General features: G+C 32.0%; 2 protein-coding genes across 6 annotated transcripts in view; both read right to left on the reverse strand.

The window, feature by feature from the left end:
- Positions 1-10,768, reverse strand: part of LOC106683709 (1-acyl-sn-glycerol-3-phosphate acyltransferase beta) — a 19,446-nt gene extending 8,678 nt beyond the window's left edge. Inside the window, exons 1-3 of one of the 2 annotated variants that reach the window (XM_014425351.2) lie at positions 10,710-10,768; positions 8,181-8,382; positions 285-418 (exon numbers count right to left, since the gene is read on the reverse strand). In XM_014425351.2, the coding sequence (XP_014280837.1) occupies positions 285-418; positions 8,181-8,380 (334 nt within the window). In that variant the 5' untranslated portion in view covers positions 8,381-8,382; positions 10,710-10,768. Of the gene's footprint in view, positions 1-284; positions 419-4,163; positions 4,681-8,180; positions 8,383-10,709 lie in introns of those variants that run through there. The other variant, XM_067046753.1, reaches the window with a different exon arrangement.
- A 6,465-nt stretch (positions 10,769-17,233) lies between these two features.
- LOC106683706 (1-acyl-sn-glycerol-3-phosphate acyltransferase beta) overlaps positions 17,234-19,480 on the reverse strand; it is a 54,645-nt gene continuing 52,398 nt past the window's right edge. For all 4 annotated transcript variants that reach the window (XM_014425345.3, XM_014425344.3, XM_014425346.3 and 1 more), the window contains one exon: positions 17,234-17,847. In XM_014425345.3, coding sequence (XP_014280831.1) covers positions 17,678-17,847 — 170 coding nt within the window. In that variant the 3' untranslated portion in view covers positions 17,234-17,677. The remainder of the gene's footprint in view (positions 17,848-19,480) is intronic.

A 19,480-nucleotide genomic window follows, 5' to 3' on the forward strand; every position in this document is an offset into this window, starting at 1 on the left:
AAATAAATAAAATTTATAATAATTTCAAGCATTTAGATAATAAACTATTCAACTTCTTTACACCAATAGCCAAAGCTGTTGCCTGAATCTCATCAGAATAAATTTTAATTAAAATTTGAGAGAGGGAGAGAGGGGAAGAGGGGGAGGGAGGGGGGGAGAGAGAGCGAGGGAGAGAGACTCATGATTGTTAGAAATTTTCACCTCTCCAGTTAAATGTTATACAAAAAAAGTATGAACAAATGTTATTACATCATACACATTTTTTTTTTTGTTCATATATTTACCCAGTATATCTAAAAAATTTTGGTGGTTGGCAACAATTATGGCTCCTCTATCTTGCTTCAATATGTCTCCTCTTCTAAGACTCCATTCAATTCCTAATATTTTCGTGTAATGTTTAACAACGTTTGATCCAAGCCTAGATAGAGAATAAATAAGTGAGTCACCAATATAAAATAAAAAAAATATTTTCAAATTATATTTTTTCTAATGGCTATATTGGGGGTTGTAAAATAAGTTTGTAGCGTTTTTTGCTGGTGGTTGCAATAAAAAATTTAGATTCTTGTAAATATTTTTAATCACTTTTATATGACCCATTTTGATCTATTATATGTTGTCATCTTTCAGGTATTTTTTTAATTCCATCCTCTCAAAATGTTTTGCGCAATGAACTCCTCTATGTGTGTTTTGCATTCCTTGAGCGAATTAAAGTGATTCCAGTTAGGGGAGTTTTGAAGGGCCTGAAATAAGTGAAAATCTGTCGGGGCAAGGTCAGTTGAGTAGGGTGGGTTGGAGATCACTTCCCAGCCAAACTCCAATAATTTCTACCGGGTCTGCAAAGATACGTGAGGATGGGCGTCATCGCGATGGAAATCTATGCCTTTGCTATTATGAGGCACTTGAATGAGATATTTTAAGCATTTCTGCGATATCCTGGGTCTTAGAGTAAGGATTGTCTTTGTCCAATTCTTGAATTCGGTCATCATCAACAGTTGAAGGACGACCCGAGCGCTTTGCGTCATCCATGTCAAAATTTCCGGTTCTGAACCGAGCAAACCACTTACAGACGGTCCTTTCTCCTAAGGCATCATCGCCATACACACTGCAAATTTTGTTAACCGTCTATGTAGCAGATTTTCTTTTTCGGAAATAAAAAATCATTAAATGACGAAAATGAAATTTTTCTTCTCCATTTTGAGCAAGCAAAATACCACTTAAAGATAAGGAATCTTGGTTAAAACTGATGCATAAAAGCACCTTAACTAATACTTTTTTAGAATATGTAAACTTTATTGACCAAGTAAACATGATTTTATAAATACAGAGTGGATTGAAATATGCTACGAACTCATTTTACAACCCAATATTAGTAATACCACTCTACTCTATTTAATTAAAACATCATTTTTTCGTCTGTTATAGAACCAGTTTATATTTGTGGGTCGATTATGTTCTTTCTTTGTGTGCCAACCAGTGTGTGGAGTGTGGGAACACATACTAATTTGGAAATTAAACTGTACTACTGTTCCATGATATATTGGTGGGTTGTTCATTTTTAGCAATTTAATTTGAAGAAAGTGAAAACTATAATATGAGAAGAAAATGGTTGGGAATGCAATGAGTTAAGGAAACAAATAAGTAATACTTTATGATTGGAGAAGTTTGTTGAGGGGTGCGGTCAGCAAAAAACAACATAAATAAACAAAACCATATTTATTTATTTTATGCCGATGTTTCGACCTGAGTTTCGGGTCTTCATCAGGGCGATAGAACAAAAGAGATAACAACAACATTTAGAGAAACATAAAAATGAAAATAGTATACAAACAAATTTGGAATTATACAAAATATTGTATTGAATTTTATTTTGAGTATTGAGTGTTATGTTGTTCTTTGCTGACCGAACCCCCCCCCCTGACAAACTTCTCCAATCATTAATCTACGGTCAACTACCTCATCCAGTAATACTTTATTTTTGAATAACTTTAATTTTTTACATATATTTACTTTCTAGATTTATTTATTAGATGTATATTATTTTTTTTTTTTCCTCTTCCTCAATTTAACTTTTACTTATTCTTATAAATCTTTTATATTCTTATAATATTCTGACTATATATTTTCTTTCAAATCAATGTATGTATCTATATTGTTTTTTATTTTTTAATATTCTAATTATTCTGTAATTCTTTTTATTTATTATTTTGGTTTTTATCTTGTTATTTGTTCTTAATCCTTATGAAAGCCTGAAATTCTGGGTGAATCATTGGCACTAATAATCATGAGAGATAGTTGACCATGGATGACTTATACAACGAGAATATGGTAGGTGGGTACAGTCAAAATAAAACACAAATAAGTTGAAGTAACTTTTTAATTATCCCAATGTTTCAGTCAGAATTTCTAGCCTTCCTCAGGGCTAAGAATAGAACAAGATAACAACCAATGAATACAGAAAATAAAAAAGAATTGGCACTAATAAATTATTAAAAAAAGGCATTTATCTCACCCCAATTTTTTATTACTTTAATGAAAACTATGTATAATTACTAGTCAAAATGGACGAGTCTGCCAAGTATAAGTAGGGGGAATAAAAAATGGCAGCCGTTTCAAAAACTTTAAAAAGACATTAATTTATCTTAAATTAAAATAAATTGATTTATAGCTGTTCGGACAATAAGTTTGATTTATGAAAAACTTTATTTTAGAAACCATTGGACATAAAAATGTCTGTCAGCACTCAAATTAAAGCTAGTTAAATTAACTCTAAAATATTTTATCATAGGAGCAGTAGTTTTTATGATATTTGACAAAATAAATTCACAAAATGTTAATTTCTAGTTGTTTGTATGAAATGTTTGCGTTTTGAAAAAATATATCTCAAGACCTATTTGATGCATATTGTAATAATCAAAAATTTATTATAATAAAATGAATGGAATTTTATATTTTTTTTAAACTTAAATCCTCATATCTTAAAAGATAGCTTGAGTTCAAATTAAAAACTTTAATATTAAATAGATAATAGAATTTTATTTAAATTTTATAATATAAAAGACTCTTAATCTCAGAGCAGGTTTCTAGGCAATCAGAAACAGGCACTTTTACTATTCACACTTAATTAAATTAATATCTATTTTACACAGGTATTTAAATTTAGGTATAACAAAACTAACCAATTTCACAATCTTCTTTTGATGATTCTTGGTATCTTCTTTTCTATAACGCTATTTCTTACCGTAGAAATGGCTTCCAGTCCTTCCAAAAAGCTATGTCTCTCTCACAACAATGGTTTCCAATCTTTCCCACTTCCAGCTGACGGACGTCCTCTCACCAGGCAATCCAAACTCAGAGTCTCTTTTTTTCTTCGAGAGTGACTCTGAAGGGAGACATCGGAGCCCTTTTCAAGATGTCCACCCTTGCTAGACAAAAATTGATGAGGACCCCCTCATCCTGGAAACATCGTGTCCCACCCGCGCCCAAACAACGAATGAATCCCAAAAACCAAAACCTTTCTCGATGTTCCATGTAAACATCGATTATTGCACAACAGTTAGGGATTTTTGCAAATGATTTACTTTCTGAATATTATCCTTTAGCACTATTTCTTGTCTTCTATTTTTTGTTAAATTTACTGTATTTTCAATTATGATGGGAAGAGTTTAAATAGTTTTTATGATATTTGAATCTGCTCAACATGGCCTTGATTCCATGGACTTTTTGACTGAAGGATACATACCGCCATCTTGGTTTTGTTTTGAATCACGAATTTATTATGGACAATGAAAATTGGTTAGCTTGCTTTGTGGTTCAACAAAACCAATGAACAATATTAATATGATACATAAAATAAAACATATTAAAAACCCTTAATACATCAAAATATACTATTTACTCGAAAAGAGCATATTACATTTCTCCTCCTCTCTAGGTAAAAAAAAAATTATTTTTTACCCAAAATATTTTTTTTTCTAATAAAGTCTGAATTAATTTTACCATAATCATATAAATAAACATTTGGTAAAAAAAAAAAAAAAACACCTCTGAGTTACTAGCTTACAAATACACATACAAATAATTACCAAGGAACAAGCATATCAATGTATGACACCATTTTATGAGAGAAAAAGTGCAGGCGAATCTTCTCTCCTTCACGTACTTACCCACCGATAAGATGGTCGCTGACTCTTTGACAAAGGCGCTTGATGAGGACAAGTTCAGCGAATGTATCAAGTGCCAAGGAATCCGCAAAGAGGGAGGGTGTTGGATAAATTATTTGTGGATCTCTGGCAACACTGTCTCCACCACGTTTCATGTATAACCTTACACATTGTGTATACGAGTTAGTCTCTTCTATTGTTCCGTTCTATGGTGTTACTGTGTTCAATAAATATTGTCATAACTCCATGACCTGTGTTATCTTTTGCCCTAAACTATAGAATCTTAGATTCAACAGATATATCATGAGGCACATTGGCAAGAGCCTCCGGACATATGTCGACTATTTTTTGAACTAGTATTACCAAAAATAGTTTCATCCAAATCGGTCATTCCACGATTGCGGAGGCTGTACTCGTGTCGCCCTCTTGCCCTGATGAAGTCACAAATATTGCACTTCCTGAGATGTAAATATTGCTAAATTATTTACCTAGTACCCAAGGGTATCCTTGATTGACTATGAAGACAATAAACACTCTTTCACGTGTTATATAAGTATATAATTATATGATAAATTAATCAGTGCATTAATATAAATAAATTAATGATTATCTTTTTCAATAACAACAGCAAAAACAAGGACGAAGGGGATACAAGTATTTATCGATATTCTGAGGGAAAATGAAGGTTAAAAAAAATTTATTTCACCTTTTTTTTTTTTTATGATTTTAATGAAAACAATACATAGTTATTAGTCAAAATTGACTCTGCGAACTATAATTGGGGGGGGGGATAAAAATAGTGTCTGTTTCGCAACGTTACAAAAAAAAATTTAATTATGAGCTCCATATCTTTAGAATTATTACAACAATGAAAAATATAATTAATAAATTTACCATCAGACTGATTTTTTGTTTGAAGTATGGTGGTGGGTGAATACCTTAATAGAAGATTTTAAAAAATGATTTTTAAAATCTGGTATATTGAAAGCATACCTGAAAATTTGGTTTTCCGGACGGATAATTCAAATTTTTAAAAAAGTAGGTAAAACTATTATAAAAAGTAAAAACATTCGTACAGCTCAAGTTTATGGATAGGATATTTGGATTAACTGGAGTAAGCTAGCTTGAATTTATAGCCAAACGATTGAGAGTCGGTTTTTTAGTAAAAATCAAAATAAAAATCAATTCTTTTTTTTATGGTTCGTTATGTCTCAAAGCGAACCAGGAAAAAGATTTCACAATTTTTAATTACTTAATAGTTCAAGATGGATTTAAAAAAACATTTTTCTTTATTTTAATCATTAATTTATCTTTTAATTTATGTAAATAAGCTATAATGTATATAAGGTTTATGAAAATAAGTTAACCCTCAATTCAGGAAAAAGCAATGCCAACCTTATCGGTTTAAAAATCTAACTTAATTCCCTTCCTTACTATCAATTACCACACGTCTACAACATACTTATTCAGTTTCAAATCACTAAAATTATGATCAATATCTAACACTGAATAACCATATTTCCCAAATAACCCATGAAACCATCTCAATCCATAACCAGTTTCTGTGGTCTTGCAATTAATTTCCTCGAAGAACCCGTCATCTTGTAGTATCCTCTCTTAGTCCACCCCACTTTGACTACTGTTGCTTAGTGGAGTATGCATTATCTTAGACCCTATAATATAAGAACCCAAGAGGAGAATAGAGGCAGTTATTTCACCCCAATTTCTGATTAATATGTATAATTACTAGTCAAAATTGATGAGTCTGCCAATAGAATACAAAATGGTGGCTATCTCAAAAAGTAAAAAAATATATTTTTTCATTCAGTGCTCCATATCTTTGAAATTATCAACAACACCTAATAAAACACCATTTAAAGAAGAGTAAATTTTCTAAAATATAAGTCCTAATAGAGCTATTTACATTCAATAGTTCTCAAGATACAGCTGTTTAAAAAGCAAAATTTCTTAAAAATGTACTGAAAGCTTAGAAGTTGGTAAATTTATTTTGAGAAATCTTTATCTTAAGAACTATGTGACGTATAGATGTCTATTAGATCTCAAATTAAAGCTAGTTTAATGTACTATAAAATAGTTTATGACCTTGACCTTCGTAGGAATGTTCTAATGGTTCTAGAGACATATTTTTTCAAAATTGAAACATTTTATAAAAACAACTAGAAATTAACATTTTGTGAGTTTATTTTGTCAAATATCATAGAAACTATTACTCCTACAAAGATAAACATTATAAGCTATTACAGACATCTGTACGTCCAATGGTTTTTGAAATAAAGGTTTTCATAAATTAAATTTATTGTCCGAACAACTATAAATCAATTTATTTTAGCAAATATCATTAAAACTACTATTCCTAAGAAGGTAAAGGTCACAAACTTCTTTATAGTTCATTAAACTAGCTTTAATTTGAGTGCTAAAAGACATCTGTACGTCACATAGTTCCTGAGATATAGATTTCTCAAAATAAATTAACTAACTACTAATCTTTCAGTAGATTTTAAAGAAATTTTGCTTTTTAAGAAGCTATATCTCGAGAACTATTGGACGTAAATAGCTCTTTTAGGGCTAATATTTCAGCAAATTTATTCTTCTTTAAATAATGTTCTCTTAGATTTTCTAGTGTTGTTGGTAGTTTTCAAGATATAGAGCTCTGAATAAAAAATTAATGGTTTTTTAAGGTTTGGAAACAGCTGCTCTTTTTTAATCCTCCTACCTATACTTGGCAGACTCATCAATTTTGACTAGTAATTATACATAGTTTTCATTGAGGTAATCAAAAATTGGGGTGAGGTAACTTCCTTTTTTTCTTCCCGGCTCTTGTACTATATACTTGACTCATTCTCAGACACGATTCGGTGTCAATACAGTGTTTAAAATCTTGTTAATTAACTTTAGCAGTTTAAAGTCATTACCTTACGGCAAGGTAATTAAATTAAAAACGAAGTTTGAAGCGCTAGTCCTCCCAGGTAGACCCGCAGCAATCTTAACTGCAAAGGAACTTGCTCACCCTTTAAAGGAATCTATTAATAAAAGATGGGAGGCAATGTGGGATGAAAGTCCACCCAGTAAGTTGAAACCTATCAAGAAAGATGTGAAGCCCTGGACTACATCAACCCAAAGTAGACGCCATGAAGAAGTAGTGATCACCCGACTCAGAATAGGACATACCCGACTGACACACATCCACCTCATAACAGGAGAGGCACCTCCAAACTGTTCAAAATGTATTAGCAATCTGACCGTCAAACACATTTTTGAAGAATGTCATCACTACACATCAACTCTGAACCAGTTAGGGATACCAACAAATGTCCCAATGGCGTTGAGAAACGACGAATCTGTAATTGTAAAAGTCATTATATTCATCCATCAGACTAACTTAATAACCAGCCTTTAATTATTATAATGGGATGTAATATTATTTATATGATTTTTTATCATCGACAACCGCGTTTACTGACGTGTATGCACATTTTAGGTGATTTATTTTTGAAATAGTATTGTACATATATATATATTAATACTTATAATTATAATTAAAACTTATAATTAAACAATTACAGTGATGGTGTGGAAGGAAAGGTTATAAAACAAGTTGTTCAGAAAATCCAGTAGGAGCCCTTATGCATTTAACATGACTTTAAATAGGGCTGCTCACAATCCTATACTTATAACATTTTACATTTAACACGTCACGAATACCCCTGTTATATCGTTTTAACATGGTATAAGAATGAAATATTTCTCCATTTAACACGCTTTAACATGTTAAAATAGAGTTTTTGAATACCCCTAATAGGGATATTCATTATCTCAAGTTTGACTTTAGTAATTTCAAGGTTTTGAAAATATTGTCAGATAATTTGGCTGATCATATAACTTTTGTTTAAATAGAACTTAAATTTTTCATATTGTGAACTGACATAATTAAGAATTTAATTTATGCAAAAATAATCGACTTGGTTACATATAACACACAAATTAATCTTACTAACTCACCTTAAATTGAGAATGTTCCTTGGCCGTAGAAAACCAAATGGTAACAATGCCATACCGATCAGTGTACTAATTACTCCAAAGCAAAGGGGACAAGCGTAATATCGTAATTTCTTGTATGGTACAAGCGGTAGGCAGTACACAATAATAATAACCATCGCAATAATATGTTCACAGCGTGGTATTTCATTGAGGATTACCATTTCTGAAAGAAATTTTAAATAATCAGTTTTTACTTTTAAGAAAGATTGAATACCAAAACCTGATATTTTAATCTAAAGCAGATATGCTTCCAAACCTTCATAGTACAAGAGCCAGAAAGAAAAAAAGGGAGTTATTTCACCACAATTTTCGATTAATTTAATAAAAACACTCTATAATTACTAGTCAAAATTGATGAGTCTGCCAAGTATAGGTAGGGGGGATAAAAAATGGCGGCGGTTTCAAAACGTTAAAACAAATTAATTTTTCATTCTGAGCTTTATATCTTTAAAATTACAAACAATACTAGGAAACCTAAGAGGACATTATTTAAAGAAGAGTAAATTTGCTGAAATATTAGCCCTAATAGAGCTATTTATGTTCAATAGTTCACGAGATATAGCTTTTTAAAAAGAAATATTTTATAAAAAGGTTCTGAAAGATTAGTAGTTAGTGTATTTATTTTGAGAAATCTATATCTCAGGAACTATGTGACTTATAGATGTCTATTAGCATTCAAATTAAAGCTAATTTAATGCACTGTCAAGTAATTTATCATCTATACCTTCATACGGATATTAGTTTTCATGATATTTCCTAAAATAAATTGATTTATAGTTGCTCAGACAACAAGTTTGATTTATTAAAAACTTTATTTCAGAAACCATAAAACGTACAAATGTTAGTCAGCACTTAAATTAAAGCTAATTAAGTTTACCATAAAATAGTTTATAACTTTTATCTTTGTATGAGTTGTAGTTTTTATGATATTTGACAAAATAAATTCACAAAATGTTAATTTTTAGTTATTCGGATATAATGTTTGATATTTGAAAAAAAAAATATCTCTAGATCCATAAGACGCACATATGTCTGCCCGTACTCAAAATAAAGGAAATTTAACTTACTATAAAGTAGTTTATGACACGTATTTTCGTAGGGGTAGTAGTTTTTAAGATATCCGCATATAAATATAAATTTGGCACATGAAAATTTGTCGGAGCAACTACAAATCAATTTATTTTAGCAAATTCATGAAAACTACTACTCCTGCAAAGATAAACATCATAAACTACATTATAGCTTATCGTTTTTCAATATTTCAATTTAATCTTTTTGTTTAAGTAAAATCATATTTACTTGATCAGTAATATTTACATGTTCTAAAAAAGGATTAGTTAAGGTACTTTTATGCATCAGTTTCAACCGAGATTCCTTTTCTTCAAGTGGTATTTTGCTTGCTCAAAACGGAGGAGGAAAATTACATTTTCGTCATTTAATGATTTTTTATTTCCGAAAATCTGCTGCACAGACTGTTAACAAAATTTGCAGTGTGTATGGCGATGATGCCTTAGGAGAAAGCACCGTCCGTAAGTAGTTTGCTCGGTTCAGAACCGGAAATTTTGACATGGAAGACGCAAAGCGCTCGGGTCGTCCTTCAACTGTTGATGATGACCGAATTCAAGAATTGGACAAAGACAATCCTTACTCTAAGACCCAGAATATCGCAGAAATGCTTAAAATATCTCATGCAAGTGTCTCATAATCGCAAAGGTATAGTTTTCCATCGCGATAACGCCCGTCCTCACGTGTCTTTGCAGACCCGGCAGAAATTATTAGAGTTTGGCTGGGAAGTGATCTCCAACCCACCCTATTCACCAGACCTTACTCCAATAAATTTTCACTTATTTCGGGCCCTTAAAAAACTCTCTTAACGGGAAACACTTCAATTCGCTCGTTTACTGCAAAACGCACTTAGAGGAGTTCATTGCAGAAAAATCTGAGAGGTTTTGGGAGGATGGAATTAAAAAAATACCTGAAAGATGGCAACATGTAATAGATCAAATTGAGTCATATATAATTGATTAAATATATAAGAATCTGAAGTTTTTATTGAAATCACCAGTAAAAAACGCTACGAACTTATTTTACAACCCAATAGTATGTTTTATTAAATATATATGTTATGTTTTACTCAAATTCACACTGTGGATTAATTGTTCGGAAATATATAGTATTATTTATAACAGATGTTTTAATATATTTAGAATTTTAATGTGTTTATATTTCAATCTACCTTTTATTTTAATAAATACTAAATATTTTAACCATATTAGTAAAAAAGAAAAAAGCGAAGGTCGCAAAATATTTTTAAACAGTTGTCATTCAGGGTTAATGAGAAGGTTAAACAGAGACAAATATTTCATTTGAAAACCCCAAAATTTCATACTATATAAAAATACATTTATCTTGATAGTTCATAAAATCAAAATAAAAATTCTGGAAAATAAATAAAATAAAATATAATAAAATGAATTAATCTTAAAATACCCAAGATGATGGAACAGATTTTCACTTGCTTCTATATGTGGTTATAAACTGAATCTGAGATATATTCTGACAAAAATAACTAAAATTCACTTACATAATTCTAAGAAACAAAAGAATTAGCTACAAGATTTAATTAGCATTTGCTATGAATATTTATGAATGAAAATTAATTATATATTTGCAATTTCAAGAAGGAACCAAAATTGATTTAATTTTAAATTAATTATGAGAGATAGTTGACCGTGGATGATGAATGAGGAGAAGATGGTTGGGGGTGCGGTCAATGAAAAACACAAATAACTTATTTTAATGTGCCAACGTTTCGAAACTCTAGCCTTCTTCAGGGCTAAAAACAGAACAAGTTAATACCCACTATAAGTATAGAAAAATAAAAAAATAAAAAGGAAAGTATAAACAGAATAATTTTACACATAAAATGAATAATTTTACAAAATAGAATTAATAAAATGAAGTGATGAGAGAATCGGGAAATAAAATGTATACATGGGTGATTGAAAAAGTTGGTAAAATAACATAATTAAGGAAATGAAATAAAAATGAAGTTATATAATGCAAAGAAGTATGAACATACTAGTTATTATTAAATTAATAATAACTAGTATGTTTTTTTCAACTAAATGTTAAATTTAAATATGAAAAGAAAATGAAAATTGAGAGGAAGAAAATATATGTAACAATAATAGATGATAAAGAGACAAATTATAAGTATAGTGTACAAAACTTATTACGCGGGTAAGGAAAATGGAGAAAAGTGCAGAAACTAAGGGGTTAGAGTAAAATAAAGAAAGGGGGAAAAAAACAAAAAAAGAATAAAAACGAACGTGTTAGCTTAATTTTATTATTTTTACTATTTTTTTTATTTTTATTATTTTTATGTTGATTTAATTTTATTATTTTTATTTTTGTCTACATAATATCTCAGTTAAGTTTTCATATATTTTGAATTAAATTAAATTAACGTCAAGGAATTATTATAAAAGTTTAGAATATTCCCATTTTAAAACAAAAATGAGAGTACAAGAGCTGGGGAGAATAATAAATTTTCTAAAATATGAGCCCTAATAGAGCTATTTACGTTCAATAGTTCTCGAGATAGGGCTTTTTAAAAAGCAACATATCATAAAAAAATGAACTGAAAAATCAGTAGCTAGTGAATTTAACTTAAGAAATCTATCTCTCAAAAATCATTGAATGTACAGGTTTCTATTAGAACTCAAATTAAAGCTAGTTTCATGATATTCAACAAAATAAATTTACAATTTTGGTTTCTAGTTGATCAGACAAAATATTTGATTTATGAAAAAATATACCTTAAGAACCATAAGACGTACATAGTCTATCAGAACTCAAATTAAAAGTAGTTAAATATACTATAAAGTAGTTTAATGTTTATCTTTATTGAAATAGTAGTTTTTTATGATATTTGCATATGAATATAATTTTTTCTCATGAAAGTTTGTCCGATCAACTAGAAATCGACATTTGTGAATATATTTTGTTGAATATCAAATTAATTACTACTCCCACAAAGATAAATGTCATAAAGTACTTTATAGCCCATTAAACTAGCTTTAATTTGAGTGCTAATAAACATCTGTTTTCGTCAAATGGTTTTTAAGATATAGATTTTTCAAAATAAATTCACTTACTACTGATCTTTCAGTACGTCCTGTACAACATTTTTATGAAATGTTGCTTTTTAAAAAGCTATATCTCAAGAAACATTGGACGTGAGTAGTAGCTCTATTAGTGCTAATACTTCAGTATAATACTAATAATCAATGTAAGATTAATGTTCAGCTGTGCAATCACCTGACACACATACTTCACGCCGTTTTCCAATTTTAGACGCTTTTTAAATATTGCTGGATTAAACTATCTTAAAGTTTCCTATTCCCGTTGTATGCTAATATTTCAAAAGTGATATAGGACCGTCGCTCTCCAGGGGTCTAAGATAGGCGAGTTCGGCGGGGAAGGATTGCATTTTATTGTGATATGATATCCTCTTGTGAGATTGTGACATGTCGTACATCGTCCAACCTACTCGCTATAATTGTCTGTTTGAAAAGTCAGATAAGTAAAGCTACTGTCGAAGTTATCTGGTAATCTTTGGGTTGGTAGACAGGCGCGTTACCACGCTGCTACCGTCACCCCATCGTATATATATATATATATATATACGCTCACGGCAGACTCATGCCATCATCGATGACACCGTCTTCAGCGGACCCGGCAGCTTATCTTATAATGCCACACTGGCAATCCAAGATATTACTTACCTGTGTATATACATTTATTTATTTGTATATATTTAATTTATAGTTTTAATTTTTCTAGGAGGTAAGAAAAAAAAAAAGAGTTGTCTGGTCTTAGGCGGTTTCTCCAGCCTGAAATCCACTTTACAGAAGGCCCTCGACAAGGCCTATTCATTATAAGTTAGGAACGGCCATGCTAGAGGATGAGCCCTGGACTCCGACGCAGGAAGAGGTTGTCTAGGTGAGAGAGTCTGAGGTAGAGTAACAGTTCTAGTTGCCGAGATGAAGCGGACGGACTAGAACTGTCAAGATAGGAGCCAGCTTACTAGTTGCCGAGATGAAGCGGACGGATTGCTGGTGTGGAGAGACGGGTTCAACTACACTGGTTGCCGAGATGAAGCGGACGGACCAGTGTAACCGTTAAGGATTAGGTTACAATCTTAGTTGCCGAGATGAAGCGGACGGACTAAGATTGCTGGAGAGAAGGAGAAGGGATAGGCCATCATCTTAGGTTTGCGTACTGAAAGACAACTCTTGGGAGAATAGATTGACAATGAACTTCTCTATCTCAAGTAGAGTGTACGTACGCCACCAGTGCTATGACTAGGCTTGGGAAGGAGATGGATCAAAGATCAAATTGGGGTTTTAGAGCCCCTTTATTTATAGGCCTAGTCCATGCGGCTGTGACCGAGAAGCGGTCGGTACATTTCTGCTTGAGATAGGTTCGTGCATTGTTTTGGTATCATATATTATTAATTGTATAGATATTGCTAAGTGTTAGGTACAGACATTATTAATATATAAAAATGGCAATGTGTTTTTACAAAATGAAATAATATGTAAATTTGAGAGCTTCGGTAAGGCTCGAGGTGCAGTGCTCTGGTGAGTTTTGGTCGAACCGCTTGCTTCCTCTCGCTACACTACCATGGAGGTCGGAAGTGGTGTGTTTCACGCCGTTTTTCAATTTCAGGCGCTTTTTAAATATTACTCGGTTTAATTATCTTAAAGTTTCCCCTTGCCGTTTTAAGCCGATACTTCAAAAGTGATATAGGACTACTAGCAATACTACCAGATACCTAGCTTAGAAAGTGAAACAGAAAAGAAAAAGGCAGCGGCAGCAGCTAAATTAGAGAATAAGGGAAGGACAGAAACAACATTCGCATCGCTCTATAACTACAGTCCTGTAACCACGACCAGCACAGCCAACACAATCTAATAGTCACGTCAAATCTCCTCCCTTGTCTTCCGATGGACAACTCCCACCAGCCACTGGAATATTTACTTCCACCACCATCCCGTCAACACCTAGCATATCAGCGGTCACCATTGATCAGGTCATGCAGTTACTGTACACATTAATATACCAGATCTCAGTTTTGATTCAGGTCATTGCGGCACAAAACACCAAGCTATGAACGCTAGTGCTATCATAAACTTTAACTGTCGTAGTCTAAACAATAAGATTGACGAGATAGAAGCGCTGCTTGCCATCACACACATCATCATCACGCTCCAGGGATCCGAATATCAAACGAGCAGTCAACGCTATGACTACCCAAATCAAAAACCTTCTGGGGCAAAGACAGCTATCTGGCACGAACAGTTGCTAGCTACTCGTGGTGACGTTAGGAAGTTCTGGAAGCTCACCAAAAGTGCAACGAAGCCCAAGACAGCTAAAAGCTATTTAGAGGAGGTCAAACGGGAACTGTGCACCCAGCCACGAAGAAGTCGAAACGGTCTTGCTAAAGCAACTCCCCAGAAAAGGCATAGCACATCTCACGAACCTGTATAACTCGTGCTTGCGAATGAGATACTTCTCCCCAATTTGGAAACACACCATTCTGTTCCCGCTACTAAAACCTGCAAAGTCAGGTGACAAGGAAGAACATTATAGACCCATTAGCCACTATATGCCAGTTATATAATAGTTTACATACCTATTTACAATTGTATAGGGTCTGAATGGATAAGAAATGATTGACCAGGTGGGATTTAAAGATAGAGAGGGCTTTGGAGTGACGGATGCTGGAAGGGATGGAGTTCCATAAGGATGAGGATCGGATAATGAACGATCTATCGAAAACAGCGGTTCGGCGGGGCCTTGTGTATAAATCTGAAGACCGGGAACGGTATTGCGGGAATGGAGGATTTGAATTGAAGGAGCTTGGAGATGCATGAAGGACGGCGGGATTGGATGACTTGGAAGAAGAAGGATGCCAGGAAATACTTAAACGGTAGGATAAATCCACTTCAACTCTGCATAAAAACGGGAAACAGAGGCGTCCCTCGGGATCCCGAAGATGAATCCTACACAGCAAATTATCAAACATGTAATATGTAATTTCAGTTTCATTTTTGAGCTAGGCACTTTAGAAATATATATACATACAAACAGATCATTCTGTAAGACTATTTTTTTTTACAAAACATGTTGTAGCGAGAGGGACCAAGTGGTTGGACCAAAGCTCACCAGCGAGCTCCACCTCGAGCCTCACCGAAGCTCCCAAATTTATAAATCAGTTCATTTTGTAAAAAGACATTGTCATTTTTGTATATTAATAATTTCTGTACATACTACTTAGCAATATCTGTACAATGAATAATAAATGATAACGATGCAATGCACGAACCTATCTCAAGCAGACATGTACCGACCGCTTCTCGGTCACAGCCGCATAGACTAGACCTATAAATAAGGGACTCGAAATCCCCCAATTCGATCGTAGATCCACCTACTTTCCTGGGTCGAGTCATGGCACAGGTGGCGTATACACTGCTTGAGATAGAGAAGTTTATTGCCAATCTAATCTCGCAAAAGTTGTGTTTTTTCAGTACGTCCACCTAAGACGATTGGCCTATCTCCTCTCCCTTACTCCAGCAATCTTAGTCCGTCGGCTTCATCTCCGCAACTAAGATTGTAACCTACTTCCTAACGGTTACACTGGTCCGTCCGCTTCATCTCGGCAACCAGTGTAATTTCCCGTCTCTCCCCGGCTCTAGTCCGTCCGCTTCATCTCGGCAACTAGAGCAGCACCTAGCCTTATCAGCTTACTGGTCCGTCCGCTTCCTCTCGGCAACTAGTAAGCTGACTCCTATCTTGACAGTTCTAGTCCGTCCGCTTCATCTCGACAACTAGAACTGTTACTCTGCCACAGACTCTCTCACCTAGACCTCCTCCTCTACCTAGTCAGTGTCCAGGGCTCATCCTCTGGCACGGCCCGTTCCTAACTTATAATGAATACGCCTTGTCGTGGGCCTTCTGTAAAGAGTATATCAGGCTAGAGAAATCGCCTAAGACCACAGATAACCCCTACAATGTATTTCCAGCTAAAACTCGATATCAAAATATTTCAGGATCCCAGTAAATTCTTCTAACTATATGTTCCATACATAAGCAAGTGAATGTAAAAATTATATATAAAGGATATCCATGATGTTGCATTAAATGTAAAATGTTTTACCATGTTAAATGTTATAAGTATAGGCTTGTGAGCAGCCCTATTCAAAGTCATGTTAAATGGTACATGCATAACAGCTCCTAGCGGATTTTCTGAGAAACTTGTTTTATAACCTTTCCTTCCAAATCTTCATGTTTTTGTTTAGTTCTAAGTTTTGATTCAAGTAATTTATTAAAACATTGCTAAATTGAGTGAAAAGTGAAATTTTGGCTACTGAGTGTCTTGTTGATCTTCTAACTTGTGAGAAACAGAACCAATATGAGCTAATTGACAACTGTCATTATTATTATTATTCTCATCCATTGCTTTATTAAATTTAAAAGCATCCAAAAAAATACTGACACAATCAAAACACAAACAACGAGCAAGCAACCAAACATGACAACGAACAAACTGGTGACGAGCTCAGCTGGTCTGTTGCGTGATGTCATTCTCCATTTAACAGACTCTCAACCATGTTATATGTTATATGGTTTTTACATGGTAAAAGAAGGAAATATTTCTTTATTTAACATGATTTTTTCCATTTAACATGCATTAACATGTTAAACTAAAGATCATGAATATCTCACTATAAATATATAGTTCGACATGTTTAATATCTAAATACCTCAACAACTTTGGTTCAATACTATTTTAATGTCTCCTTACCTCATTTTACACAAAAAATATTAGATTTCGCTAGTTAGTCCTTATAATAGTGGTATTATAAAATCCTATAGCATACAAACAAAATTCTAAAAATATGAAATAAATATAAATTTTCTTTTAAAAATATATTTTAGTAAAAACATATAATTTTGGTACATATCACATTCGCTAAAAATAATTCATATTTAGAAGTAATAGTAATACTAAACAATAATAATGACTAAGCTTATACACTATACACAAACAAAAAAAATATTACTAATCACTTGTTAAAGAATTACAACAAACAAAATTTAATATTTAACATATTTTAAAAAATAAAATTTTATTTTTATTTATTTTTTTTATTACAATCATTCAATCGAACAATATTGTCCTGTAACTGTTAATATAATAGTTACTCTAATACACATAAGCCTAAATACAACTTTAGACACACCCAATGTTAAAATGACAAGATAAATGCACAGGAATCACAAAATATAATTTTTAATGAAATTAAATTGAAATAATTTTACATGAAGTTATGAAAGTCCAACCCGATTTATAAAAATAAGTCACTCTAATTGAGCAGTATTTATTTTTAAGTATTATTTTTATTCACATCAGCATGTTGTAAGCTTTTGATTTCTTTATGAAGCTTTTCGTATTCGATTGACATTAGTTTATAAGTCTTCTCTTTAAGCGAATCAATATCGTCAAGTGTGAGACCCTCAGTTGGAATAGGTTCTAACACTGATATCACCATTTTACCTGAAATATAATAAAAAGTCATTAATATATTTAAAGATACAACTTATTCTTTGTGCTTAAGAAAATTTTATATTTTGAAATCACTTTCTTAAAATTAATATTATTTATATAATTAGACCCATTTAATTACATGAAAATTATTGAATAGAAAATATGAATTTGTAAGCATATGAGTCGTTGAAAGTAACTGAGGTGTAAGTCATTCTATTCTCATCAAACTTAATTTTTGTAGAAATACAATTAATTAATAATTTTCCAATTACCTCCCTGGAATTTTTAAAACTTATTAATTTTAGTCTTTCTGTTAAAAATATAATACAATCAATGTTTAATGTCCCTTTTGCTCAAAATAATTTTTCCTATTATTCTTCTGTTGATATGATTCATAGGATACCAAATGCTGTTATATACTTTTATACAAAAAATAAAAATTATAAGCTAATTTTTTGAATTATTGTGCAATTAATTTTTCTGTAATAAAAACATTTTAAATTTATTATTAATGTTTCTTAAGTTATTGAATATTTTAAAGTTTATAATAATATTCCATTAGTGTTCCTATAATTATCAAGTTTTTATGTAATTTTTAAATTTTCTACATGTTTGTTTTGTGGAGTGAGGTGGTTCAGTGATTAAGGTACTGTCCTACCAACTAGAACAATGGTTCTCAAAGTGAAGTCCGCATTCTCCCAGGGGAACAAGAAACAGTTTCGATAAGTCCATGGAAAACGAATGCTTATTTATAGTTGGCACATTACTGTCCTGATGTTGCAAACATGGATCTAAAAGTACTGATTCCATTCGCAACCACTCAGAAAGTCAGCTTTTTATATACCGCTTACTTATTATTAAGAAAAAATCTTGATTATACTCGAGAGATAGCATGAGAGTTACAATGTCCAAAACCAATCCAAACATAAAGGACTAGTTCACGCAAAGCACACGCATCCATCCCGTTTAAATTATTACTTAAATTTAATGACTACATAAAATATAATGTTTTCTGATTACATAATTGTGTGTAAAAAAAAAATATTTTATTTACTAAACTCTTCTGTTTTTATTTAAGTTTAAAGGGACTCCCATGCACAATATATTAAAAATTTTGGGAACCACTGAACTATATGGAACTGGGTTCAATTTCGGCAGTGGCAGATAATTAATTTGTTACAGTAGGCATTAGTCAACCCTGTGGGTATATATGTATATATTGTAATAATTTGAAAATATTAAAAAAATAAAATAAAAAGAATCTTTGCTCGTTTTATACCTTTCTTCAAATATAAGAGATAACTTGGGTTCTAATTTAAGAACTTTAATATTAAATAGATTATATAATTTTATTATTAAAAAGACTCTTAATCTCAGGGCCGTGTTTTTACTAGACAATCAGAACAGGCATTTACAATAATTTCTGTTAATTTAATTAATATCTATTTTACAATGTATCTCTTTTTACGTATAGCAAAAACTAAACAAGCTCACAATCTTCCTTTCGTTGATTCCTGGTGTCTTCTTTTTTCTTATTGTTCTGGCGTCCAAAATGGCTTCCTCTTCTTGCTGGACAGAAATTGATGAGGACTTCCTAATCCTCCTAATCCTCAAGACATCTTTTCTCTTCGGGGGCCCCAGA

The sequence above is a fragment of the Halyomorpha halys genome, unplaced genomic scaffold (genome assembly GCF_000696795.3).
Source record: "Halyomorpha halys isolate HHAL.00 unplaced genomic scaffold, Hhal_1.1 Scaffold506.1, whole genome shotgun sequence".
Taxonomy (NCBI): domain Eukaryota; kingdom Metazoa; phylum Arthropoda; class Insecta; order Hemiptera; family Pentatomidae; genus Halyomorpha; species Halyomorpha halys.